This window comes from Schistocerca gregaria, chromosome 2 (assembly GCF_023897955.1).
Source record: "Schistocerca gregaria isolate iqSchGreg1 chromosome 2, iqSchGreg1.2, whole genome shotgun sequence".
In the NCBI taxonomy this organism is placed as follows: domain Eukaryota; kingdom Metazoa; phylum Arthropoda; class Insecta; order Orthoptera; family Acrididae; genus Schistocerca; species Schistocerca gregaria.
Window position 1 is genome coordinate 529,653,216 of NC_064921.1, and position 23,882 is coordinate 529,677,097.

At 40.8% G+C, this 23,882-nt stretch overlaps 1 protein-coding gene across 2 annotated transcripts in view; it reads left to right on the forward strand.

Annotated features, from left to right (window-relative positions):
* Nucleotides 1-23,411, forward strand: part of LOC126336200 (protein quiver-like) — a 66,177-nt gene extending 42,766 nt beyond the window's left edge. The window contains exons 2-3 of one of the 2 annotated variants that reach the window (XM_049999703.1): nt 16,628-16,759; nt 22,850-23,411. In XM_049999703.1, the coding sequence (XP_049855660.1) occupies nt 16,628-16,759; nt 22,850-23,025 (308 nt within the window). In that variant the 3' untranslated portion in view covers nt 23,026-23,411. The remainder of the gene's footprint in view (nt 1-16,627; nt 16,760-22,849) is intronic. The other variant, XM_049999705.1, reaches the window with a different exon arrangement.
* Nucleotides 23,412-23,882: the final 471 nt, after the last annotated feature.

The following is a 23,882-nucleotide window of genomic DNA, read 5'->3' on the forward strand; positions in this document are numbered from 1 at the left end:
TCCATTCGGTGGACGGCGCAGGGTACCTTGTGCCAGGACTAGTCATTTCATTTCCTGCTCCATTCTCAAACAGAGCGAGGTTACAGCGACTGTCTAAATACATCCGTATAAGCCCAAATTCCTTGCAGCTTATATTCATTGTTCTTAAGTGAAATATGCGTTGGCGGCAGTAGAAGCGTTCCGTAGTCGGCTCCAAATGCTGGTTCTCTAAATTTATGCAATAGTGCCTTCCGAAACAAATGTCGTCTTACCTCGGGTATTTCCACTGGAGTTCATGAATTATATCTGTAATGCCTGTGTGCAGACTGAAACTGAGAGTAATAAATCTAATAGCACTTAAATTGGGCCAGGTGGGCATTCGAAACACTAGAGCAGTACTCAAGAATGGGTAGCACTAGCGTTTTATACGTCTTCTCGTTTTTTTGATCAGGTACTTTTTATCAAAATTGTCCCAATAAAACGAAGACGAGCATTGGCCTTCTCTGTTATAAATTTCACTTGCTTATTCCATTTGATACAACTTTACAACGTTATATCATCACAGAAACTATAATTTTTTTCTAAGTCGTCTTGTATACTCCTACGGTCATACAACAACATCTTCCCGTACACCACACCGTTATCAGCAAACATCTGTAAATTGCTACTCATCCTGTCCAGGAGGTCATTTATGTATACATAGAAGAAAGCGGTCCTATGACACTTCCCTGGGGCATTCCTGACAATCTCCATGTCTGATTAAGTATCACCGTCGAGGCCAAAATACTGGGTTTTATCACTTAAAGTTAACCTAAGGAAGAACGTTACTCAAAAAGAAAACGATGAAAATTATGCGTCGTAAATAATTTTTTAATCTGTATTCTGGATTTATTGGCTAACACTATTATTTTATGACGAGCTTCTCGATGTTTCATTAAATTTCCTGGAACATATGAACTTCTTTCAGTCTTAAATATCTGGCTTTGATGCCTCTAAAAGCACAAAATGTTTGGGAAACGAGGTTTACCGTCAACGCTCTGTTTTAATTTCAGTTCCTGCATTGCTATTCAAATTGCTGAGAGGATTTTTTAAATAAGAGAAGGTAATACTTGTACCTCTCGGCGCTTGATTACCTTAAAATGTTTGCAGCCTTACACTGAAATGTGATTACAACATCAAAGAACTTAACAAAATACAGATTTCCCCAAAAAGATTTTCGAATGAGTTCGCTTTACTGAAGTATTTATTCCTGGACGGGCACTTCGATTTTTATTTTCATTATGACTATTTTTATCACTCAGAATAGAATACTTTTCTCCTGGTGCATGCTTATATAGTAGCCTCGTTAAAATTCGTGTAGCGTCGTATTATCTAAAAGCGTTGCTTCCCGACTGTGTTCCTATCTTATCTGTGTGACTCCCACGGCTCAGTAAGCAAGAAGTAGATAACGTCTTCTTAGAAATTTCCGTGCGATCCTTGCAGATGCATTCATTATCTCTGTACGCTCCCATTGTCCTGATGAGAAACTGAAAAAATCAGTCTTAATCAAAATTATCGCAAGTGTTTCACATTAATCTTATTCTAAATGAAGGCAGGCATATTTCTTGAGAGACACGTGTCTGCCTGTATTGAAGAGTGTGAAAATATTTTGTAGAACGCAGGCTGAAATTGTATGGACATACTGAAACAACGGATCCGATCAGAGTACTACACTGCGGAACTATACGAACCTCGCCGAAAAGCTAGGAATTTGCCCTTTGAGATGGAGGCGAGGCCAAGAATAACCTCGAATTACACAAGATGGGTTAAAAAATAGCTCGGCTTGAACATTTGCCAGATTCAAGCATCGTATCATTTTGGTCTGAAGGCAGGAAAGTCAAAGAAACTTTTACAGAATGAAAGGGGTATGGTCACAAAGAAAAGCTAAAAGAAAACATCACTTGTTGTACGAACCATTGTCTAATATTCCCCAAATATGAATAGTAATAATGAAGTACACATATTCTTGAAAGAATATTTCACATATTTCTTTTCTCCTATAATTGAAATTAGGAGAAGTTCTGTTTCACGAATATGAAGCACCGTCCACACCTGAGGCGCCACACTACACCTTGCCGCGCAAAACCAGGAACGGAGGCCAACACAGCACATCGCGTCCGGTTTTGGCAGCAAACAGCGGTTCTGTGCGTGCTGTCGAGCAACAGAGAACAAGTTCGACGCAAGTGTCGGTACATCAAAGGGAACAGTTCTTTCGTGCGCGCTGCGTTGGTCGTGGTTTCTCGCTGCCGAGCCACAACGAGACGGTAGTGTGCCGATAAGAGATGTGCATAGTCAATTTATATTATATCCCAAAAGGAGTTTCGAGTGGTATCATCACAAGATATAAACCTCAAGAGATCTGGGCCCCGAAACAACCGGAATTGTAGAATCCGAAATGTAACCATTAACGAATAAAAAATAAAGACCAGGATGCTGATTACACTCCTGGATACAATCTTCTTCAATAACATTCCGAACCTCTGACCTCTTTACTTCTATGTTCTTCAAGCCAGATGGCCCTGTCTTCCCTTCCAGGAAGAAATCATGTGCTTTCCTATCTGTACCGCGGCTCCTTCCATAAATTTGTTAGTAATTGTATCTCCTAAGTGGTATTAGTAATACAGGAAATTTGAATTAATGAATACATATAATATAATGAAGAGGCAGCTGATTCAGTGGGATTGTAAACCTGTCATTCACCGAGAACTAAATTTGTTATCAAACATTCGAAACGTATTGTACCTCAAAAGAGTGCACTTACTACTTTTAAGGTACGTTGCCTTGGTACCTAAATAGTAAGCATATTTCAATACCAAGTGAAAAATACGTCCTTTTTGTTATTGGCATGAAAGTGAATATCACCTTTGTGATCCACTGATCCAATGATCTGAAATTATATCCTCATCTGATTACGTCCAGCGTATAAAACGAGTTACTAAATAAAGCCGCAAAATATTCAGAACAATAATTTACTCATATCTCCATAACGATACATTGAAACCGAAAATTAAAAATCTGGAGCATCTAAACATAATTCAGAATTGTTGAGAACATCCAGGTGTACATAAAAAAAGGGAAACTAATATCCCTCGAAGAAAAAAAATTGAATAATCTTTAAGAAACGCTTACTCAGTTTCGATGTCTTCTATAACGCTTGGTGGCTTACAAAACTTCACATATGTTTAGGTTAATAGATTTATACCATTGCTTTCATGATTTCTGTCTTTATAGGATCGATTGACATAAATTAACATGGATAAAATTGGTTTCTATAGCTGTACATTTTTGAGTTGGGAGAAAAAGTATAGCCCCCGGCCAATGTTAGACTAGATGAAATGGGAAACCTCGGAAGACCCTTCTAACATTGGTCCGTAGAAGCAAATGTAAGGCCATGTTCGTGTTTCGACTGATGTGTTGCAGATTAAGTATAGATTCACACATGCACACTGTAGCAAGGCTGTGTTCTTTCGTGCGTACATAATAGCTCTGTTGTGTAAAACTGAATGCAGAATCATAAAGTCGTCGTGGAATTTCTTTTACCGCAAAAAGCCGGAGAACTAATGTGGTGCTTCCCTTATATAGCAAAGGGAAAAGATGAATTGAGGACGGATGACTGTGTTGGGGATTGCCGACGGACTCCGTACACCAGAAAGTTGGACTACCTCGTTTCTGTAGCTCAGCTGCAAACATTATGTCCGCACGGTTTTGTAAGAGTTCGTATTCTCGGCTGCGGATCAGTGCCGAAAGCACGAGGTTCCAAGGAATCGGCATACATTCCCGTGAACAGAATGTCAAGTAAACAAGACCAAGTTGTACAGTAACTGCTAAAGGTCTCATGGTTCTCGTCATGGTCGACTATGTTAAATGTGCAGATTGCGATTCCTAGAAATTCGAGAGACTTGTGTAATGAGTACGAAGTCTGTACACAGCGTCCCAGAAGGGAGCAAGTGCCACCTCCTCTTCTCTGCCCCATTCCCCCTCCCCCACCAACCCAATTGAAGTTTAGTGGAGTCGCTGATTGCGATTCCTGGCTACTCGAGAGACTTCTGTAATGAGTACAAAGTCTGTGCACAACATCCCACAAGGGAGCAAGGGCCACCTCCTCTCTCTCTCATCCCCCCCTACCGCCAAACCCCCCCCCCCCCCAGTTGTGGACGTCTGTCGATAAACCATCTTATAAAAGAATCCACAGAACACAGTGTAACTACCACTGTCTCTTCATACTGCATATCTATAATTGTGTCTTGTTTCTTTATTACTGGTTCACTCAAACTGACCAAATCTTCGAAGTTTTCTGACGATGGGCGATAAAAGTGTTGAAACTTTCAGTCACGTTTTTGGACTGTTATCCTACTTGTTTTGGTTTGACGCGCCATGACACGAATTCCTCTCCCGAGCTAACCTCCACTTCCTAGAGTAGCAACCAACGTCTTGTATTACTTCTTGAGTGTCTTCCAATGTCGGCCTTCCCCTACAGTTCTTACTCTCTACGGTTCCCTCTAGTACCATGGAAGGTATTACTTGCTGTGTTAACACTTATACAACCGTCCCGCCCCTCCTTCTTATCAGCGTTTGCCACACATTTCTATCCCCATCGATTCTCCGGAGAACCTCCACATTTCTCATCAGTTCACTTAATTTTAATATCCTTCATTAGCGCATCTCAGAACCCTTCGATTCTCTTCTTTCTTGGTTTTCGCACAGTTCATGATTCACTTACAGCCACTGCCGTGCTCCAAACTTTCATCCGCTTGGATTACGAAATATGTCTGATACTAGGAAGCTTCATTTGACCAGGAGTACCTTGTGATGGCTGAAAAGAAGATAGTCATGTTAAGAGTCTTCATGCTAATATTTCGACTTAAGTTATTGTTGCAGTGGCCCGATTGTACACAAGATATGTTGAATGTGATTTTGATGTTATTATTATACATTGCTTAGATCAGTTCTTCGAACAATATGTTATAATGTAGCCATGCTGACGTGTGGCTGACATACAAATTTTAAAGACAGAGATGCTTTTTACTCTGAGCAGACAGCGTGAGCGGGTCTAGTGGCAAAGAGTACTTGAAGAAATTGAATTAAGTGGTAAAAGTAGTGGTATTGCTCTACATTTGTTTGGTAAATAGTTTCGTATGGGATTAATTCAGTTGTGGATGAGCTGTTTGTGTGGAGAGTCGAACTAGAAGATCCCGGCTGAATATGATATTTTCAACACAGGGTGCGTGTCGATAGCTCTTGCTAGCTATATTGTTATTAACCACAGCGGAACGATAGCACTCGCAGTGTGAAGTGAATTACATTTTCGCACGAGTAGCGACTTACTCTGCGTAGAAAAAGATAAATACTGCGGTTTCAGTATGTGAATTCATAGTAAACGGTTAATATGGAATATAGGAGAGATAACGAGAGAGGTCTCGCTTTTGATAGTGCGGAGTGGGAGAATATAACACGTCAGAATATTTCGTTAGAAGTGAGAATTCAATAGCGTGGACTGTACAGAGACTAGACTCTGGTTAATGAGTTCAGACTGCAAAGGGCGATCACGTGATGATCGGAATTGTCACTTACATTCGTTGTTGTGTGCTCCAGTTTTGCAGACTCATTTACATTTGAGTGTTGTAACTTTTGTTTGGTGTAGGAATTTGGTACACCGTGACTGAATTGAGTGTTAGGAATTGTGTAACTGCGCACATACTGAGGTAGTAGTGTGATGAGTTTTAACTGTAAAAGTTTATTTCTTTTCGGTTTGGGTAACAGTATCTCGGAAGCGACGAGTAATACTTTGCTGACGCTAACGAATTTAAGAGCGTGATAATTGGTTGGTCTTACAGTGTAAAGGTTTAGCCATTCAGTGCCTCTAAATTTGAGTAACGATTAATTGTAAACATTTACATAGGCAATCCAAGGCCGTATCATTTCCTTTTTCTTGTACAAGTGACTGTAAAGTAGAAACAGGTCGGAGGTCGCGATGAGCCAACACCTGAAGAAGCGCAATGTTTCTTTGGTCTTTTTAAATGTTGTGGTGACGGCAAGTAGGACTTTTGTTTATATTTCTTATGAATGTCAGACGGATTGGTTGCGTTTATGGTTTTGTAAGCACCCGCCCCCTATCATACATGAAAATAAAATAAAGCTACAGTGCGTTACACTGAAATAAAACTCTGCCTCTTTATTTATCCTATACGATGAAAGAAACAAACTATAGATATCTTCCCTTAGTCATACCGTAATAATCATTTGAATGAAAATTACAGAAAATAAAATTAAAGTAAATATTAGTGAATGGTCAGTCAGAGATATTCTTTGACGTTAACAATCTTCTGAGCGAAGTCACGAAAGGTCGGAGAAGTTGTAGTGAACCAGCGTGCCTCAAATAATATTAAAAGTTCTTACGTTAGAAAAATACAAAATGTTCTAATCAGTCCTCCTAACTCAGATATAGGGGATATACACTGAAGTACCAAAGAAACTGGTATTGGCATGCGTATTTGAATACAGAGATATGTAAACAGACAGAATACGGCGCTGCGGTCTGCAGCGCCTATATAACACAAGTGTCTGCGCAGTTGTTAGATCAGTTGCTGCTGCTACAATGGCTGGTTACCAAGATTTAAGTCACTTTTACGGGGTGTTATAGTCGGTGCACTAGCGATGGGACACAGCATCTACGAGGTAGGTCCCATACGAACTATTCACTGTACCGTGAATATCAGGAATCCGGTAAAACATCAAATCTCTGACATCATTGCGGCCGGAAACAGATCCCGCAGGAACGGGATCACTAACTGACGGACTAAAGAGAAACGTTCAACGAGACAGAAGTGCAACACTTCCGCAAATTATAGCAGATTTCAATGATGTGCCATCAACAAGTGCCAGCATGCGAACAATTCAACGAAACATCATCGATAAGGGCTTTCGGAGCCGAAGGCCAAATAGTGTGGCCTTGATGACTGCACGACACAAACCTTTACGCCTCGTCTGGGCCTGTCAACACGGACATTGGATTGTTGATAAGTAGAAACATGTTGCCTGGTCGGACGAGTCTCGCTTCAAATTGTATCGAGCGGATGGACGTATACGGCTACGGAGACAACTCCATGAATCCATGGATCCTGCGTGTCAGCAGGCACTATTCAAGCTAGTGGAGACTCTGTAATGGTGTGGGACGTGTGCAGTTGAAGTAATATGGGACTCCTGATACGTGTAGATACGACTCTGACACGTACGTAAGCATCCTGTCTGATCACGTGCATCCATTCATACCCACTGTACATGCGGACGGACTTGAGCAATTCCATCAGGACATGCGACACCCAACATGTCCAGAATTGCTACAGAGTGGCTGGAGGAACACTATTCTGATTTTAAACTCTTCCGCTGACCACCATACTTCCCAGACATGGACATTATTGTGCGTGTCTGAGATTCCTTGCAATGTGCTGTTCAGAACAGACCTCCACTCCCTCGTACCCTTGTGGATAGCCCTGCAGGATTCCTGGCGTTAATCCCATCCAGCACTACTTCAGATATTGGTCGAGTCCACGCCTCGTCGTGTTGTGGCGCTTCTGCGTATTCGCGCGACCCTACACGATGTTAGGCAAGTGTACCAGTTTCTTTGGCTCTTTACTGTATAAGAAGATAATAACGGTAAGGGTTACTTTAAAGAGAAATAAATGAAATAAGCACGTAGCGTGGATAATTATATCAATAGGGAGAGGAAAGAAACAAAATGGGGATAATTTGCTGTGAGCAAATGTAATCACCAGGGCCCGGATTTTAATTACCTAAAAAACAGTGAAATATACAAACATTTATGACCTGAAACTTACATAAATATGACCACAAAAATGAAAATATGATTTACTAGAAGTTTATTTAAAACATTCTCGTTTGTTTATTAATTTTTTATTCACCGTAAAGCAATAAAAAAATCACTTCTCAAAATAATGTAAGTATAGTTCTTTCTTTCTGTAGGGTTTGTGGCTAATTTGCACCTATTTTTGGAATGTCTGAATGTTTTATTTTCTAAACGGAAAATGCAGTGATAAGATCATCTATCGAAACAGTAAAACAATGTTTTTATTTCTACATACTATTTAAAGCGTTCCACATTATTTAATGCCATATGTCAATCTTCAATATCAGCAAAGTTGCACTGGATCACAAGGTAAATTTTCAGGTTTTTCATTGTCAAAGATCTACGGTTGCCGCTGAGGATAGTTTTGTACCTGGAAAATCTCCTCTCCACAACACAAGACGTCACTGGAGCGTATTTGAAGGTAGCCAGATCACTGGAGTTCAGCTTTGTTTCAGTATCTTCAACTGTGCCAAAGGCGTCGTCAATAATTAAGACATAATTATTGACGACGCCTTTGGCACAATTGTTTTATTAATCTCCATTGCACGATGTAATTTTAGTAAGTAACTAAAAGATTTTGTTCCTCTATTACTCTGCTAATTTCATTGTTACTTAAGCTTTAGTGTTCTTCATTTCCGATGCTAAGGTTTCGTTAATGTGTCTTCCTGTTCAGGACTTTTTACTTCTGATGAAGGTATGTTTATATATACCGAAACCTTGGTCAAGAATGTCAATATATCTTTGTCCTGCAACTGTTTTGGTTGTCATCCTTTATCGTGAAGTTGTTTCCATTCATTATACCAAACAAGCCTTCCTCGCGTTGCCTGAGGATAGCAATGTCATCAGCGAATGTTGTCTTTGATACCCTAAGGAACGTTACTTATGGTACTCATTTTCGACTTTCCAGCACTAATGGCACCTGCTGACGACGTTTTGTACGCGTTTCGCCCTTCACCTGATAATAAACGTGAAAGAAACACTTGCAAATATCATTTTTTCGTCTTCAGATTTTACTGCTGTGCGCGCGCACATCCTGTAACGGAAACGATACTCCATTATACACAGTTGTGCTCCTATCTGCGCTGTTCAGTGCCGCGAACTTGTGCACGGCGTGGCGCATCCATTGTGTACGCGGCTTTGCATGCATTGATCCGAGAAGAAATTACCGTACTGATCGCTGCATAGATAACAGAATTTTCACTATAATTCTTCGAACAAAGAGTTCCTGTGAGAAAAGTGCCTCCTGAGTAGTAACAAAAAATCATTTTCATATAGTGTGCACCATGAATGCAGGAGAGACCAATCGTAAGCACCTCTGTGGGCCTTTTTTTACATTCTGTTAATTACTCCGAAATTCCATTCCGTGTGTAAACTACGAATTCCGTACCTGAGGAGATCAACGAGACAGATTTTTATTGCGTTGTGAACTTTGGTATGAAAGATGCATTGTTTTTCATCTCAGTAGAACTAAGAGAGTTTCATATGTCATCTGTACATGGCATATGCAATCTTGCTATTACACACAAAGTTAAAGATATTCATGCATTTATGAAACATTGGTAATTTTCCGATAATTGCCTGAACTGCAGAATGTCAGATCCAGATTCTACACGCGTAATTACAAACATCGATGAAGAGCATGTATTCATGATATTTTCGATATGTCTTTCTTGCAAATTTAATTATTCTGTCTGAAGAATGAATTTTTATTTTTGATAGCAGCTGCTGTGGTCAAACACAAGTTGTCTTTACTATGTGCGCTAAGTTTTACCTCACTGACATCTTGTCTTTCCCAAAGTAACTGCTGACTTATTTTTTATTCTGCTTTCATGCTGTCGGCCCTCACCGGTGGAGAAGCATTGACAGTAGTACAGATGTTAGCGAAAAAACTCTTAAATATTTCCATATATTTAATTATTTAAACGGCTGTTGTACTTTGAAGATATTACAATCTGCTTGTTGATTACAATCTGAGTTTTTGCAATTATTTTTGCTGCCTTTTGGCCGCAAATGCTTGTGGCAAGTGTTGATAATGATGACGAATGTAATGGACTGGCTCTCACGACGAGAGGAAACGTTGAGTGTATTTTCAGAGGTTCAGCAATACTGCAAGGACTGGGGAAATTATGGAGCAGTTAGGAGGGAAAACGGGAATAATTTAGAGTGTGAGAATAGGTGGGAGGAACCATGATGTCTGCGAACAGGATCACTGAAACGTACGCTGGCCCATGGTTACAAGGACAAAGTCTTCGTTCCAGGAAGAATGAGAATATGCGGATCACATTTTGATTTCAAATATGAAACTGAAGCCCAGTGCTATTCTCTGGAATGTGCAGGCAGGAAGTGTTGGTAGTGAATAAAGGTGGCGCACTGGATTTGGAAGTAGAGACAGCACTTGAAATCTATATCTTGGCGACACTGATACATAAGGGGGTGGCTAACATAAAGGATTAGTAGGTATAGCGAACAGTGAAGAGTTGCAATTCTCGCTTTCTTCGTCTTCCCTTGTACTGCATTAAACAGGGAACCTAGAAACGACGGAGAGGCTTCGTCCCCGTCGTAGCCTTCAGTGGTACCACAACCCTACAACAGGCTACAGCAGTCCCCTCATCCCACCGCCGCCCCACACCGAACCCAGGGTTATTGTGCGGTTCGAACCCTGTTGAGAAGTGTCGCAGTGCTTATTATGATCAGCAGATAATTACGTTGACTGTACCACACAACTAACAAAACTACAAAAAATCATTTTTCAACCGTGGGTGACGCTAATAGGTCTTTGTCATACAGAGTTTGTACAGAATTCGTATGTAGTCCTCGGTAAGAGCATAACTGCTGACAGATGTCGGGATGACTTTCTAGTTTGCCATGATAGATAACAGGTCTAAGATGACGGAGTGAAAGAGAACATCCATACACCATGTGTTAAATACTTGTACGTTTATATCTGTATTACACAAGAAACTTTATAATGTCTCACGAAGAGTAAGTTCTCTACCAGTATCATTTCTATAAATAAAAAGCTGAGGTATTTTATTAACTATTCATGCAGGCTTTACATTTAATGTCGAGTAGATTAATGTGTTACCCCATTAATCAAAGGCTTTCAGCTTTCCATATGACGAAACAATCCGTGCGACATATGTCACGCAACGTGTCACGTAAATTAACGTATTTTATTATTGCGTTAAAGAGCAGATTTGTTTATTTATGATAAACGTAACTCATTTCTCTAAAATAGTTTTTAGGAGGGATTAAGTTGAAACAAAGCATTTTGCTCAATGTTTAATTTATGACATATAGTGCATTGCTTCTGAATAAACAAATGATCATTTTTTTTTATTTTTCACGTTTGCTGAGGCTTTCTTTCAAATTTATGTTTCCCTACCCTACTCGGAATAGGTAGAAACAATTTATAACAACTCGCACTGGTGGCAATGGGGAGACGGGTGGAATGAAAACAATCGCATTCGCAATTGAATGACAGCGGAGATTAACAAAGGTGAACGGGAAACCAAAGAAGTCCCAAGGCGTACCCAAGCCATCTACATGTATATCATGACCCAAGAGAAAATCAAAATCTCAAGACGTAATTACGAAAATTTTTGTTCAAACGGTTCAAATATCTCTGAGTACTATGGGACTTAACATCTGAGGTCATCAGTCCCCTAGAAGGTAGAACTACTTACACCTAACTAACCTAAAGACATCACACACATCCGTGCCCGAGGCAGGATTCGAACCTGCGACCGTAGCGGTCGCGTGGTTCCAGACTCAAGCGCCTAGAACAGCTCAGCCACACCGGCCGGCGGATGCAAAATCTGTGACCGGTTAGGTAACCGTTATGTGCCCGAACTTTAACTTATTTATATGTTAATACCCTGTTATTTTGCTCAGTCAGTAGTTAATCGGTCGAGGAGTGCTATCAGTATTTGATAACTGTAGTTATTACTTAAAGTAAATCCTGTCAGTAGTTTGGATGTTTATGTTACTTTCTTGCGTACTTCCTTCCAGACAGTATCCCTTGATGTATGGATTCCTGTCGATTATTACTGTTTTTATGACGACAATAGTAACATATGGCCAAGGTAACACTAAAGAACTAATTCAGCCGAAGTTATAACTGCACTGAGGGGCAGGTGAATGCTTCAGCGCAATTTCATGCGTAAGTTCTTCAAGTAATATTCTATGAATTCTAGCAGCGCTTTTTTTTCGTCGGAAGTCACAGCTGTAATTTCGCAACACTTAAAATGCTGTCCAACAGTTTCATTCAACCCAGACATATTGCAGGGTGGTGCTAAGAGTTCGGTGTTCAAAGAAATGTAGAGGCTCACTCAGCAAATTCGACCACGAACTCCATATCCACCTGCTTGTAGAGCAGTCGAAAAAACTTCATAAACTGCAAGATTAGGAACACTAAGCCTGAGAAAAACTATTCTGCGGAGAAGAAGATATATTATGCAATACTATTATGAGCCTAAGTGGGGAAAGAAAGTGTGAGTGTAATGCCCCGTGTACTTCAGATATGTAGCCAAAGTACACATTGGGCTGATCCGCTGTAGTTATTTTTATAGCAATATTCCGACAATAGTCTTAGGTGGTTTATAGACATAACATCGGGGAGGATGGAGAAAGATTTGCAACGTTCCTCCTGACTCTAACATAACCTCTTGACTCTAATGTAACCTTTGATACCTTACTTTAGTATGACGTGGTGTGATGGAAGGCAGGACAACTGTAAATAATACTATGGGCTTAAATATATTTATCAAGATTCTTCATATAGTCTGATTCGATCTATATAATGAATGGAAAACTGAAGCCACGAGAGACCTTTCGTTTCTATAGACCAACAGTATCAAAGCTGTACAAAGGCCTTATAATTTTCACAAGAAAGCCGAAATTAAATTTAAAACAGAAAAAATTTATGCACCTGATTCTTAAAAGCCAGTTATCGGTTTTAGTGGTTCTGTAAGAGATTTTAGACATTTATTTTAGCCAATGTGTAGAGTAATGATTTTATGAACGTACCTGTGAAGAAGTTAGGCAACCGTTTCGCAAGAAACGATACAATGAAGCGATGCGGCCGTTTAGGAAATTTAAAAGTAGAGGTTATAATTATAGGAGATTTGAATGAAATTAAATGAAGAATCCTTTTTATGGTAACAGAGGACAATGGCTACGTATGTAAAGAACAATAACAGAATGGTGAAATGAAATCAATATGTTTGTTTCATATGAATCGTTAGTAGAATTACTGCTGTTTTCCGATAAACGTCTTTTAGTTTATTCACTGAGACAAATTCGAAAGTATTTCACTATTGTGAGTGGTATTCATCAGTTTCATGATGATCTAATGAATGTGCAACAGTGTCCTGTGATTAATTCCAAACTTCCAACACTCCCTGATATGCTGGAATGTTTCTACGCCGCATCCTCGGGGTAATGGAGAGCAGTAGTCTAATAATTCCGTCTTCTCCATCTCACACGGCCATTTTCACCAGCACAGACAATACAATGCTATTTACACATTTTTCAAAGTCACCTGCTCTCAGCAGTTACGCGCAGGCGTGCATTCGACTTAAGTCCAATGGAGCCGCAATACATCTGAGGCGAGAGAAATTTTTTCCCAACGGTTAATTTTATTGACATTTTTAGTCGAGATAATTTTAACCGCTTTACTTTATTGTGCGCGGGAATTGGGTTCGACAGCAAGAGACGAGTTCTGTAAGCTCTCACCTTCCATAAAATGTCATAGCCTCTGTAAGCTAAAGGAGAATCCGAGAAGCATAGGCCTTCAGAATATCTGCATCAATAGACCCACTTCAACCTACATAAGGAAGCCCCATACGAAAAGGTGCCTTCCACATTACTGTACCAGTAAGCGTCGCCTTCGACTACTACTACCGGCCATGCAGCAGAGATCGGCGGGTTGCTGTGCCATTGTATTGCAAGCCCTACCGCCGGAATCAAACACTAGCCGCCTCCCTCCACGTATCATGTCGACAATACGACCGACCAATACACGCCAGTTATTGTCAAGAGGAAATCCAGCAGACGCCACAGAATTGTGGGAGCCCGTTTCACCACAGGTAACATCCGTATTACTGCTGGAGGCTCGGCATTTGCAGACACTATTTAGCGTACACCAGTCGTATGTCCACCAGGCACTGAACGGATATCTATCCCCCATGCGTGTATTAAAGGCGGCACCCAGCCGCTAGCAGGCAGTTCACTGACCCAAGCAATCCCGCCACACAACCAAATGGCGAACCACTCCTCATAGTGATACTGTTCCAACTGCAGCACCAACCTCTAAGGTATACCTCAACAACCAAAAACGAGCAGCCACCTGCGGCACTCGACATTTCACCTCTTTCGACAATGGCCTCCTTAGCACTCTGTGCTTCTTGAATTGGTATAAGCGGGCTAAGTATTGCTCTTTCCGGTCTACGAGCTACTAAAAATAAAGCGTTAATTAAGTACTATCTGGGAATAGTCACTTTTTGAGCGTACGTGCTACCACTTAGGATTCCTCACAAACCCTCTCTCCTATTATTTTATACAGGAGCCCCTCCCTTTACAGGGTACTTGGAAAGACTGTTAATTTATTTCTTTATGAATAATTTCAAGGCTGTCTACCAAAGTAAAGAAAATTTCCCAGTGCGGTCTGATTTTACACGTAGGTAACTAATATGAAACAATGCGATGAAATATATTCAGTCAGCACCTAGACATCTGCATCTACATGATCACTCTGCAATTCCCAAATAAGTTCCTGACAGGAGGTTCATGATACGTTCTCCAAACTATTTCTCTGCCGTTTCCATCCGGAAGAGTCATTGGAAAACAGAACTTTCCACGCAAGCTCTGATTTCACACATTTTGATTTGATTATCAATTCTCCCTATGCATGTGGGCACCAACAAGATATTTTCACACTTTGAGGAGAAATTAATGGTTGAAAATTCATGTGAATATCATGGTACAACTAAAACCAGTTTTATTGAAATGATTTCCTTCAACATTCCCGTATCACATCCGTGGCTCGCTCCACTATTTCGGGGTAATACTACACGTGCTGCCCTTCTTTTAACTTTTTCGATGTCCTCCGTCAGTCGTGTTCGATGCGAGTCCCACAGCGGACAAAAATACTCCAGAGGAGTGTGTAAAAGCGTTATGTGAGCAGTCTCTTTAGTAGATCTGTCGCAATTTATAAGTATTCTGCCAATAAATCACCGTGTTTGGTTTGCTTCCCCCATGATATTATCTATGTGATCATTCCAATGTAAGTTATTTGTAGTTTTAATCCCTAAGTATTCAACTGAATTTACAACATTTGGAAGTTTAGCGGATGCCATTTAGTACTGATGTGGATGACGTCACACATTTCATTATTTAAAGTCAATTGCCACTTTATGCACCATGAAGATATCTGATCTAAATCATTTAGCAATTGGTTTTGATCTTCCATAGTTTCAGTTGTATTAATTGTACTCTTTAATGCCGCAATAAATTCAAATCTTCTGATTCTTTACCGTAATGCTACATTCCGTTATTCGCTATTTTACTACAACGCTACAGCCAGTGATCCTAATTAATTGAAGCCGTATTATCTGGGATCAACAGAGAAACTGGCGCTACTTCAGATACAAAGGACTGTTATGTGGAGTTGGTTCTTCTCGTGATACATAACTTGGTGAATCAGCGGGATTGCGACTATCGTATCTGGCATTTCTGCTGTAGTACTGGAACAGACCACAGGGGAAAAAATGAAAAATAAACGTAAACAGGTGAATGTGAAAACACACAAAAAGATTTAATATTGACGAGCATGAAGCTCAGCTACGACCGACCCCTTTTATGAAGAACCTGAAACAAATAGCACATACAGTGTGCTGCGGTTGCTCAAGGTCGGGTCTGTATGATGTGGAAGGAACTGCCAGTGAAACTTGTGCAGCATAATCGAAACAACATTGGCAACACGTGGGGCCGCCTACATTCAGTCCCAATTTCTCCCCGTGCGATTTGTATATTTTTGGAGCCATGAATAAAGAAATTTGTGGGTGTCGATTTGCTTCCGAGAAGTGCACGCCTTGGTACAGTAATGGCTCCGTAGTCAATCGCAAACAATTTTTGAACGAGGCCATTGACCGTCGTGTCGCACAATGTCAATGTATTGACGTTGTGACTATTACATTGGAAATAATAAATAGTTTACTTACTTTCTTTCCATTTATCTCTTATATGTTGTTGTAGAGAGTGGGGAATGACGTGGGAGACTTACTTATCGTAGGCGAAGGATCAATAGTTGGGACATATAGAACAGGTCAGTATCGCCTGAGAAACAACAGTAGGTTGTTAGAAAACATGCAAAAATGAACACTAAATGTGCTTTGGTGAATAGTTTAGCGTGTGTTGTGCCTTTGCGTTTCTTTTTAACCATATACGTTGCACATATTTGCCGTCATTAACACGAAATTTTGAATTGTGTTCCTACGCTACGAATACTTAGATTCCACCTCACTGACCCTTGTGAAATTTTCAAAATGTACAACAATTTCAACGAAGATTCGATACTTTCGCGTTTCATTGCTGTACTAGAATCTTAATGCCTCCAGTGGGTGTCATCGTAGGAGTTGTGGGCGCGCTACTGCCACACACTGGTGCAAGAGGTCAGGCACTTTCCGACTAGAACGAAGATGATGTGGTGTAGAATGTCCAGTGATGCATATTAAACCGTTCCAGGAGCGGCCCTGCGGTGCTACCACTGCTACTCCAGCGAGGACCCCGCCTGTGGCGACCCGTTCCTTCCCGGCAGCGCTCCTCTCGTCGACTGCTCGCACCCTCAACAGATGTGCGCCAAGATTACCTACTATGGTAAGAGCTCGCAGGTGGCGTGGTGGTGTTCGTTGCGATGTGTGACACACGTTTCAATCATCCTAAAACTATCTTTGATACTTTACGAAGTTCACAAATACAGTCATAACGCTTTGGGCACTTTGAAAACAGATAATTTTATTGAAAGCTGTCAACGAGGGTCATCGTTGTTTATAACGTCACGTAGAGTTTCAGTGTCACTCACAGGCCATTTTAAGACCAAGTTGTGCAGATATTAAAAGTATTTCATAATTTATAACATTTTTATGCAGCGACAGCAACTGATATTGTTTATATAAGAATATACAGCCTAAAGTTGCAGGTTAACTTTATCGTTAACCTAGGTTTCAACGTTAGTAATAATGTCTACTTCAGAACTTGCAAAAAGTTAATATTATAATGTGCTAGTAAATTATATTAGATATGGTCATCCTACAGGATGCAACGTGTAGTACTTACATATAATATTATTTAAATGTTTGCCTAAAACAAGCCATGTACTAAGTCAACTTTATAAAACTTGATGCATAACCATAATATTTTGTCACTTCTATTAAATAAGCTGTAGCAAATCCACTTTAGGCCCGTTGTATGGGCCTCGTAGTGTGACTAGAGACTCCGGACCGGAGGGCTTCGTGGTTTGCCTCACAGAGGGCGGCGAGCACACGCGGGACGCATAGAATCAAACTCTTATTATGCACGCGTCAGATAACGATTCAGATAACGCGTATGAACATCTGTAGGAAAGGTTCTATAATTATAGAAACTGTGATGGTCACATGCATTATGAATTATTGTAAACCTAATATAGGCTGGAGCTTTCGAAGTATGCCCTAATTTTTAGATACAGTTGACCGTTCAGTACATTGCCTCTATCTGTAATTAGGTGTGCATAAATTTGTAGTTTCTCAAGCGTGTCGAGTCTGTATCCCTTAACTTCATGATGTAGTAGCTCTATGTTATGGTTATGCATCAAGTTTTATAAAGTTGAGTTAGGACATGGCTTGTTTTAGGCAAACATTTAAATATTATTTTATGTAAGTACCACACGTTGCATCCTGTAGGATGACTATATATGATATAATTTATTAGCACATTATAATATTAACCTTTTGCAGGTTTTGAAGAAGGCGTTATTACTAGCGTTGAACCTAGGTAAACGATAAAGTTAACCTGCAACTGTAGGCTGTATATTCTTATATTAAAAGTATTCTTCTCCTGCGCACTTTCTAGAAGTAATTTTCACTCAGCATAGTTGTTTTGGCCTAACTTCCGACAGACGGTAAACCATTGTCCAGTTATCATTCGACACATAGTATTAAAGTACGAAAACTCAACGTAAAGCTTCATAGCTTAATGGTCACCCTTTAATACAAAGATCGAGGTACAGATTCTACAGCAGTTGATCTGATCATGGATTGTGAGTCACATTTATAACTTTCCCCGCCCTAGTTTATGATCATGCCTCATGCCTCAGACCACGTTTCTTGGGTGTTCTGAGGTCCACGTCTTTGAACACCATTCAAAGTTATTACGATTCTGTACTCCTTCCACATGTGCGTATTTTCAGAGGTGAATTTGGCCATGACTTCATTTTTATGGACGACTGTGCGACTGCATCGAACAACTCAGGTGGAAGATCTCTCTGAACGAGAATACATTGGAAAAATGACTGGCCTATGTTTTCCACTGACTTAAAAGCCGTCGGGCTCGTGTGACACCCGTTCGGGGACAATAGCAGCAAATCCACATGCACCAACGACTAGCCAGCAGTTTTACATGTGCTGGTGAAAAAAAGGACGCACTACCACAAGAACGCCTTACTAAACTTGTGGCCAGCATGAGAACATGCACGACCGTCGGTAGTGATCCCACCCCATGTTAACAACCATGTCCCTCCTTTTGTAATGTTGAGAGGATAGTCCTGAATCGGAGCGACTGCAGTGACGTTATTGCCTTTAAATAGAAGTGTCGTTTCTGTATGTCTCATATCAGATTCTTCCAATTACTTCTTGCACTACATATACTGTAGCTGCTCTTTCTACGTATGGTCCTAGTACGTCGAAGTATGTTATTTGACACTGACTCATCATGCCAAAGCTACTTTGGTCCTTAAGTTCAGTGCACCAGCGTGTTCTCACCAGTGTTTTTTCTTAATATTTTTGTTTTTGAGTCATCATTCTTCTGACTTATTTGATTCGGCCGGTCACGAATTCCTCCCCTGTGGTAACCTCTTCATCTCAGAGTAGAACTTGCAAACTCCATCCTCAGTTATTTGCTGGATGTACTCCAATCTCTGTCTTCGTCTACAGATTTTATCCTCTACGGCTCCCTCTAGTACCATGGAACTCATTCCCTCGTGTCTTAACAAATGTCCTATCATCTTGTGCCTTCTCCTTATCAGTTTTTTCCACATGTTCCTTTCCTCTACAATTCTGAGTAGAGCCTCCTCATTCGTTACCGCATCTGTCCACCTGATTTTCAACATTCGTTTGCAGTACCACATCTCAAATGCTTCGATTCTCTTCTGTTCCGGTTTTCCACCATTCCATGTTCAACTACCATACAATGCCGTACTCCAGACGTACATTCCCAGAAATTTCTTCCTCAGATTAGTGCCTATGTTTGATACTAATAGACTTCTCTTGGCCACGAATGCCGTTTTCGGCAGTGCTAGTCTGCTATGGTTGTCCTCCTTGCTCCGTCCGTCATTGGTTATTCTGTTGCCCAGATAGTGACCATCAATCCTGACGTTCTCACTGTTCTCATTTCTGCCACTCCTCATTACTTTCATCTTTCTTTGATTTACTCTCAATCCATATTTTGTACTCATTAGACTGTTCATTCAATTCAGCAGATCATGTAATACTTCTCTATTTCATTCGGGATAGCAATGTCATCAGCGAATCTTATCATTGATACCATTTCACCTTCAATTTTAATTCCATTCCTGAACCTTTCTTTTATTTCCATCACTGCTTCCTCGATGTACAGATCGAACAGTAGGGGCGAAAGACTATATCCCTGTCTTACACCGTTTTCAATCCGAACACTTCGTTCTTGGTCATCGACTCTTATTATTCCCTCTTGGCTCTTGTACGTTTTGTATATTATCCGTCTCAGCAGAATTTCGAACATTTTTCATCATTATGCATTGTCGAAAGCTTTCTCCAGGTCGACAAATCCTATGACAGTATACAGATTTTTCTTTAGTCTTGCTTCCATTATGAACCGCAACGTGAGAATTGCCTATCTCGTGCCTATGCCTTTTCTAAAGCCAAACCGATCGTCACAACAACATCCTCAATTTCCTTTTCCATTCTCCTGTATATTATTATTGACAGCATTTTGCTGCATGAGCTGTCAAGCTGAGTGTGCGACAATTCTCGCACTTGTCTGTTCTTACAGTCTTCGAGATTGCGTGGATGATATTTTACCGAAAGTCAGATGGTATGTCACAAGACTCAAATATTCTACACACCAACGTAAATAGTCTTCTTGTAGCCACTTCCCCCAATGATTTTAGAAATTCTGATGGAATGTTATCTGTGCCTTCTGTGTTATTTGATCTTAAGTACTCCGAAGCTCTCTTTAATTCTGGTTTTAATACTGGGTCTCCTAGCTCTTCTAAATCGACTCCTATATCTTCGTCTTGCACGTCAGACAAATCTTCCCCCTTATATAGGATTTCAATGTATTCTTTCCACCTATGCACTCTCTGCTCCGCATTTGACAGTGCAATTTACGTTTCACTGTTAATGTTACCACCATTTCTTTTAATGTCACCGAAAGATTGTTTTAACTTTCGTGTATGCTGAGACTGTCCTTCCAACATTCATATCTTGATCGATTTCTTCACATTTTTCTTGCGACCATTTCGTCTTAGTTTCCCTGCACTTCCTATTTATTTCATTCCTCAGCGATTTGTATTTCTGATTTTCCTGAGTTTCCCAGAACATGCCCGTATCTCGTGGTCGTGTGGTAGCGTTCTCGCTTCCCGCGCCCGGGTTCCCGGGTTCGATTCCCGGCGGGGTTAGGGATTTTCTCTGCCTCGTGATGGCTGGGTGTTGTGTATTGTCCTTAGGTTAGTTAGGTTTAAGTAGTTCTAAGTTCTAGAGGACTGATGACCATAGATGTTAAGTCCCATAGTGCTCAGAGCCATTTGAACCATTTGAACCCAGAACATTTTTGTACTTCCTACTTTGATCGATCATCTAAAGAATTTCTTCTGTTGCTCATGGTTTCTTCACAGTTACCTTCTTTGTACCTACGTTTTTCTTTCCAAATTCTGTGATGGCCCTTTCTACAGTTGTCCATTCCTCTGTACTGCCTACTGAGTTATTCCGTATTACTGTATCTACAGCCTTAGAGAGCTACAAGCGAGTTTCGTCATCCTTTAATACTTCTGTGTCGCAGTTCTTTGCGTATTGATTGTTTCTGACTAATGTCTTAAACTGCAGCCTAGTCTTGATCACAACTTTCTAGTGATCTGAGTCTATATATTTTCCTGGGTACGCCTTACAATCCATTATCTGATTTCGGAATCTTTGTCTGACTATGATGTCATCTAACTGAAATCTTCCCGTATCACCCGGACTGTTCCAAGTATGCCCCGTCCTCTTGTGATTATTGAACATAATATTTATTACAGAACTCAGCCTTATTACTCTCTCATTCTTTTTCCCAAGCCCATATTCTCCTGTAACCGTTTCATCTACTCCTTCACTCTGCAGTCCTGTCCCTCATGATTATTAGATTTTCATCTCCTTTTACTTACTGTATTACCTTTTCAATGTCCTGATATACTTGCTCTATCTCTTCATCTTGATCCTGCGATGTCGGCATGTATACCTGATCTATCGTTGTCAGTGTTGGTTTGCTATCGATTCTGATAAGAAGAATCCTATCACTGAACTGTTCACTGTAACACTCTCTCTGATCTGCTCTCTTATTCATAGCGAATTATACTTCAGTTACACCATTTTCTGCTGCTGCCGGTAGTACTCTATACTCATGTGACCGAAAATTCTTGTCTTCCTTCCATTTCACTTCACTGACCCATACTATATATAGACTGAGCCTTTGCATTTCCCTTTTCAGATTTTCTAGTTTCCCTACCACGTTACAGCTTCTGACTTTCCACTCCGCGACTCGTAGAAAGTTATCCTTTCGTTGATTATTCAATCTTTTTCTGGTGGTCACCTTCCCGTAGGCAGTCCCCTCCCAGAGATCCTTTCCCAATGGAGAGATCATCATGATACTTTTTCAATTACAGGCCACTTGTTATGTGGATACATGTTACGTGTTTCCATTGTTTTCTGAATCCTCTTGCCGTTGTTCATTGCTGATTCTCCCACCTTTAGGGACAGGTTTGCACCTCTAGAAGAAGAGTGCCCTGAACCACTGTTTGCTCCTCCGCCCTCTTTGAAAGGCCGTTGGCAGAATGAGAATGACTTCTTATGCCGGAAGTCTCGGCCGCCAATGCTAGTTATTAATCATAATTTAAGCAGTGACCGGATTGGAACCCAGGATCGAAGACGTTCCGATGACGCTACCCCTAAACCACGGGCGCAAGTCCCGCCAGTGTTTGTTTCTGCTATTAATTGTGATGCAACTAAAATAATGACGTAAGAGGAGACTATGTCGAAAAATAAGTGGATATTGGTATAAAAATCATTGTGTTACTGTGAGGTGAATTTTCATGGTGGCCTCGTAAACAAACAGACGGCACAGGAACATTCTATGTTTTCCTTTCATTATAATGCGTTAATCAACCACAATATTATTGCACCTGAAGTGAAGCTGCTTTGCTAGCTAATGTGTTGATCTGTGCACTTGGAGCCGATTAGAATGTGTTCTGCTGTTTTAACGACCTGGCAACTTGCCGTGTAGCTGTTTGTTCCACAGTAAATACAGCAGTCGAAAAAACTGATGTGGCTTCTGTTGAATGTAGTGTCACCAGGCATTTCCGATAACGGCCGCTGGAGGCCAAGTGCAGTAATATCGTGGTTGAGTAGTACGGTCTTACGTGTAGATGTAATTCCGTTTTATGCTGTGGCGGCTAACTGGGAGGACATGTCGGTTTGTTAGCAGAGTCGCGGGACTGGGTGGAGAGACGGTGCGCCTTCATGGGGGGCTCTGGGGCGTGGCGCAGTGGCCACGTGTACACGTGTGGCGAAGACGGCTGCAACGTGGGGGGCCGCGCCACTGGGCAGGCTCTGCTGCTGCTGTTGCTTCCGCTGATGGCGGCAGTCACTGCCTGGTGACCGCATCAACGATGCTGCACAGACCACGTCAACGATGCGCACAGACCATATCAACGATGCTGCACAGACCACATCAATGATGCTGCGCAGACCACATCAACGATGCTGCACAGACCGCATAAACGATGCTGCACAGACCCCTGCTGTCTCCAGCTGGCAGCAGCCACTTTCTGTTCTAGATGTGGTGATGAACACAACAGAAAAATAATGGCATCAAAGAATGAACTAGTCTTCTCTCCTTATGGATCTGGGATATCATGTGTGAAAAGTGCGTCAAAGTTTAACAGTGATCATTACGATTATATATTTTTGTTAGATTTGTTTTATTTTTTATACACTATGTAATGAACAAAACAGAAATATAGTATTTCATGTTCGTAATCATAGGTGAATGTATCCGTTATCGTCTGAATCAGGAGGGTAATTGATTCTTAGGATCGTGAACTAATTCGAAATTATTCTAACATAGCTAAAGGAATAGTATTACTGAAATCAATGAGTAGCGGTTAAAAGAATTTTAGCAAACTAATAACCGTCCAAGTGCCGAAAGAACAGTGGTGATTAAACTACGCTCCGCGTGCTGCATGCTGCCCCCATCAAGTGTTTGTACAGTCCGTTGTTTTATTTTACAATAACAAGCCTCTGGCATCAGCGTCAACAAAGTTTAAGAGGTTCTTAAGACGGTAATTTCCCTGCTCAGTATTAAACAAAAATGCTTACAGAGACAGTAATATTTTATGATGGGCTTAACTTTAGTTGAGGATAGTGATTTGAGGTGTGAACTAAGAAAATTGGCTTCTTACCTCACGGCAAGAGGAATATGTAGCGCGGCTGCTGCGGAGTTAGAGGACGCTAGA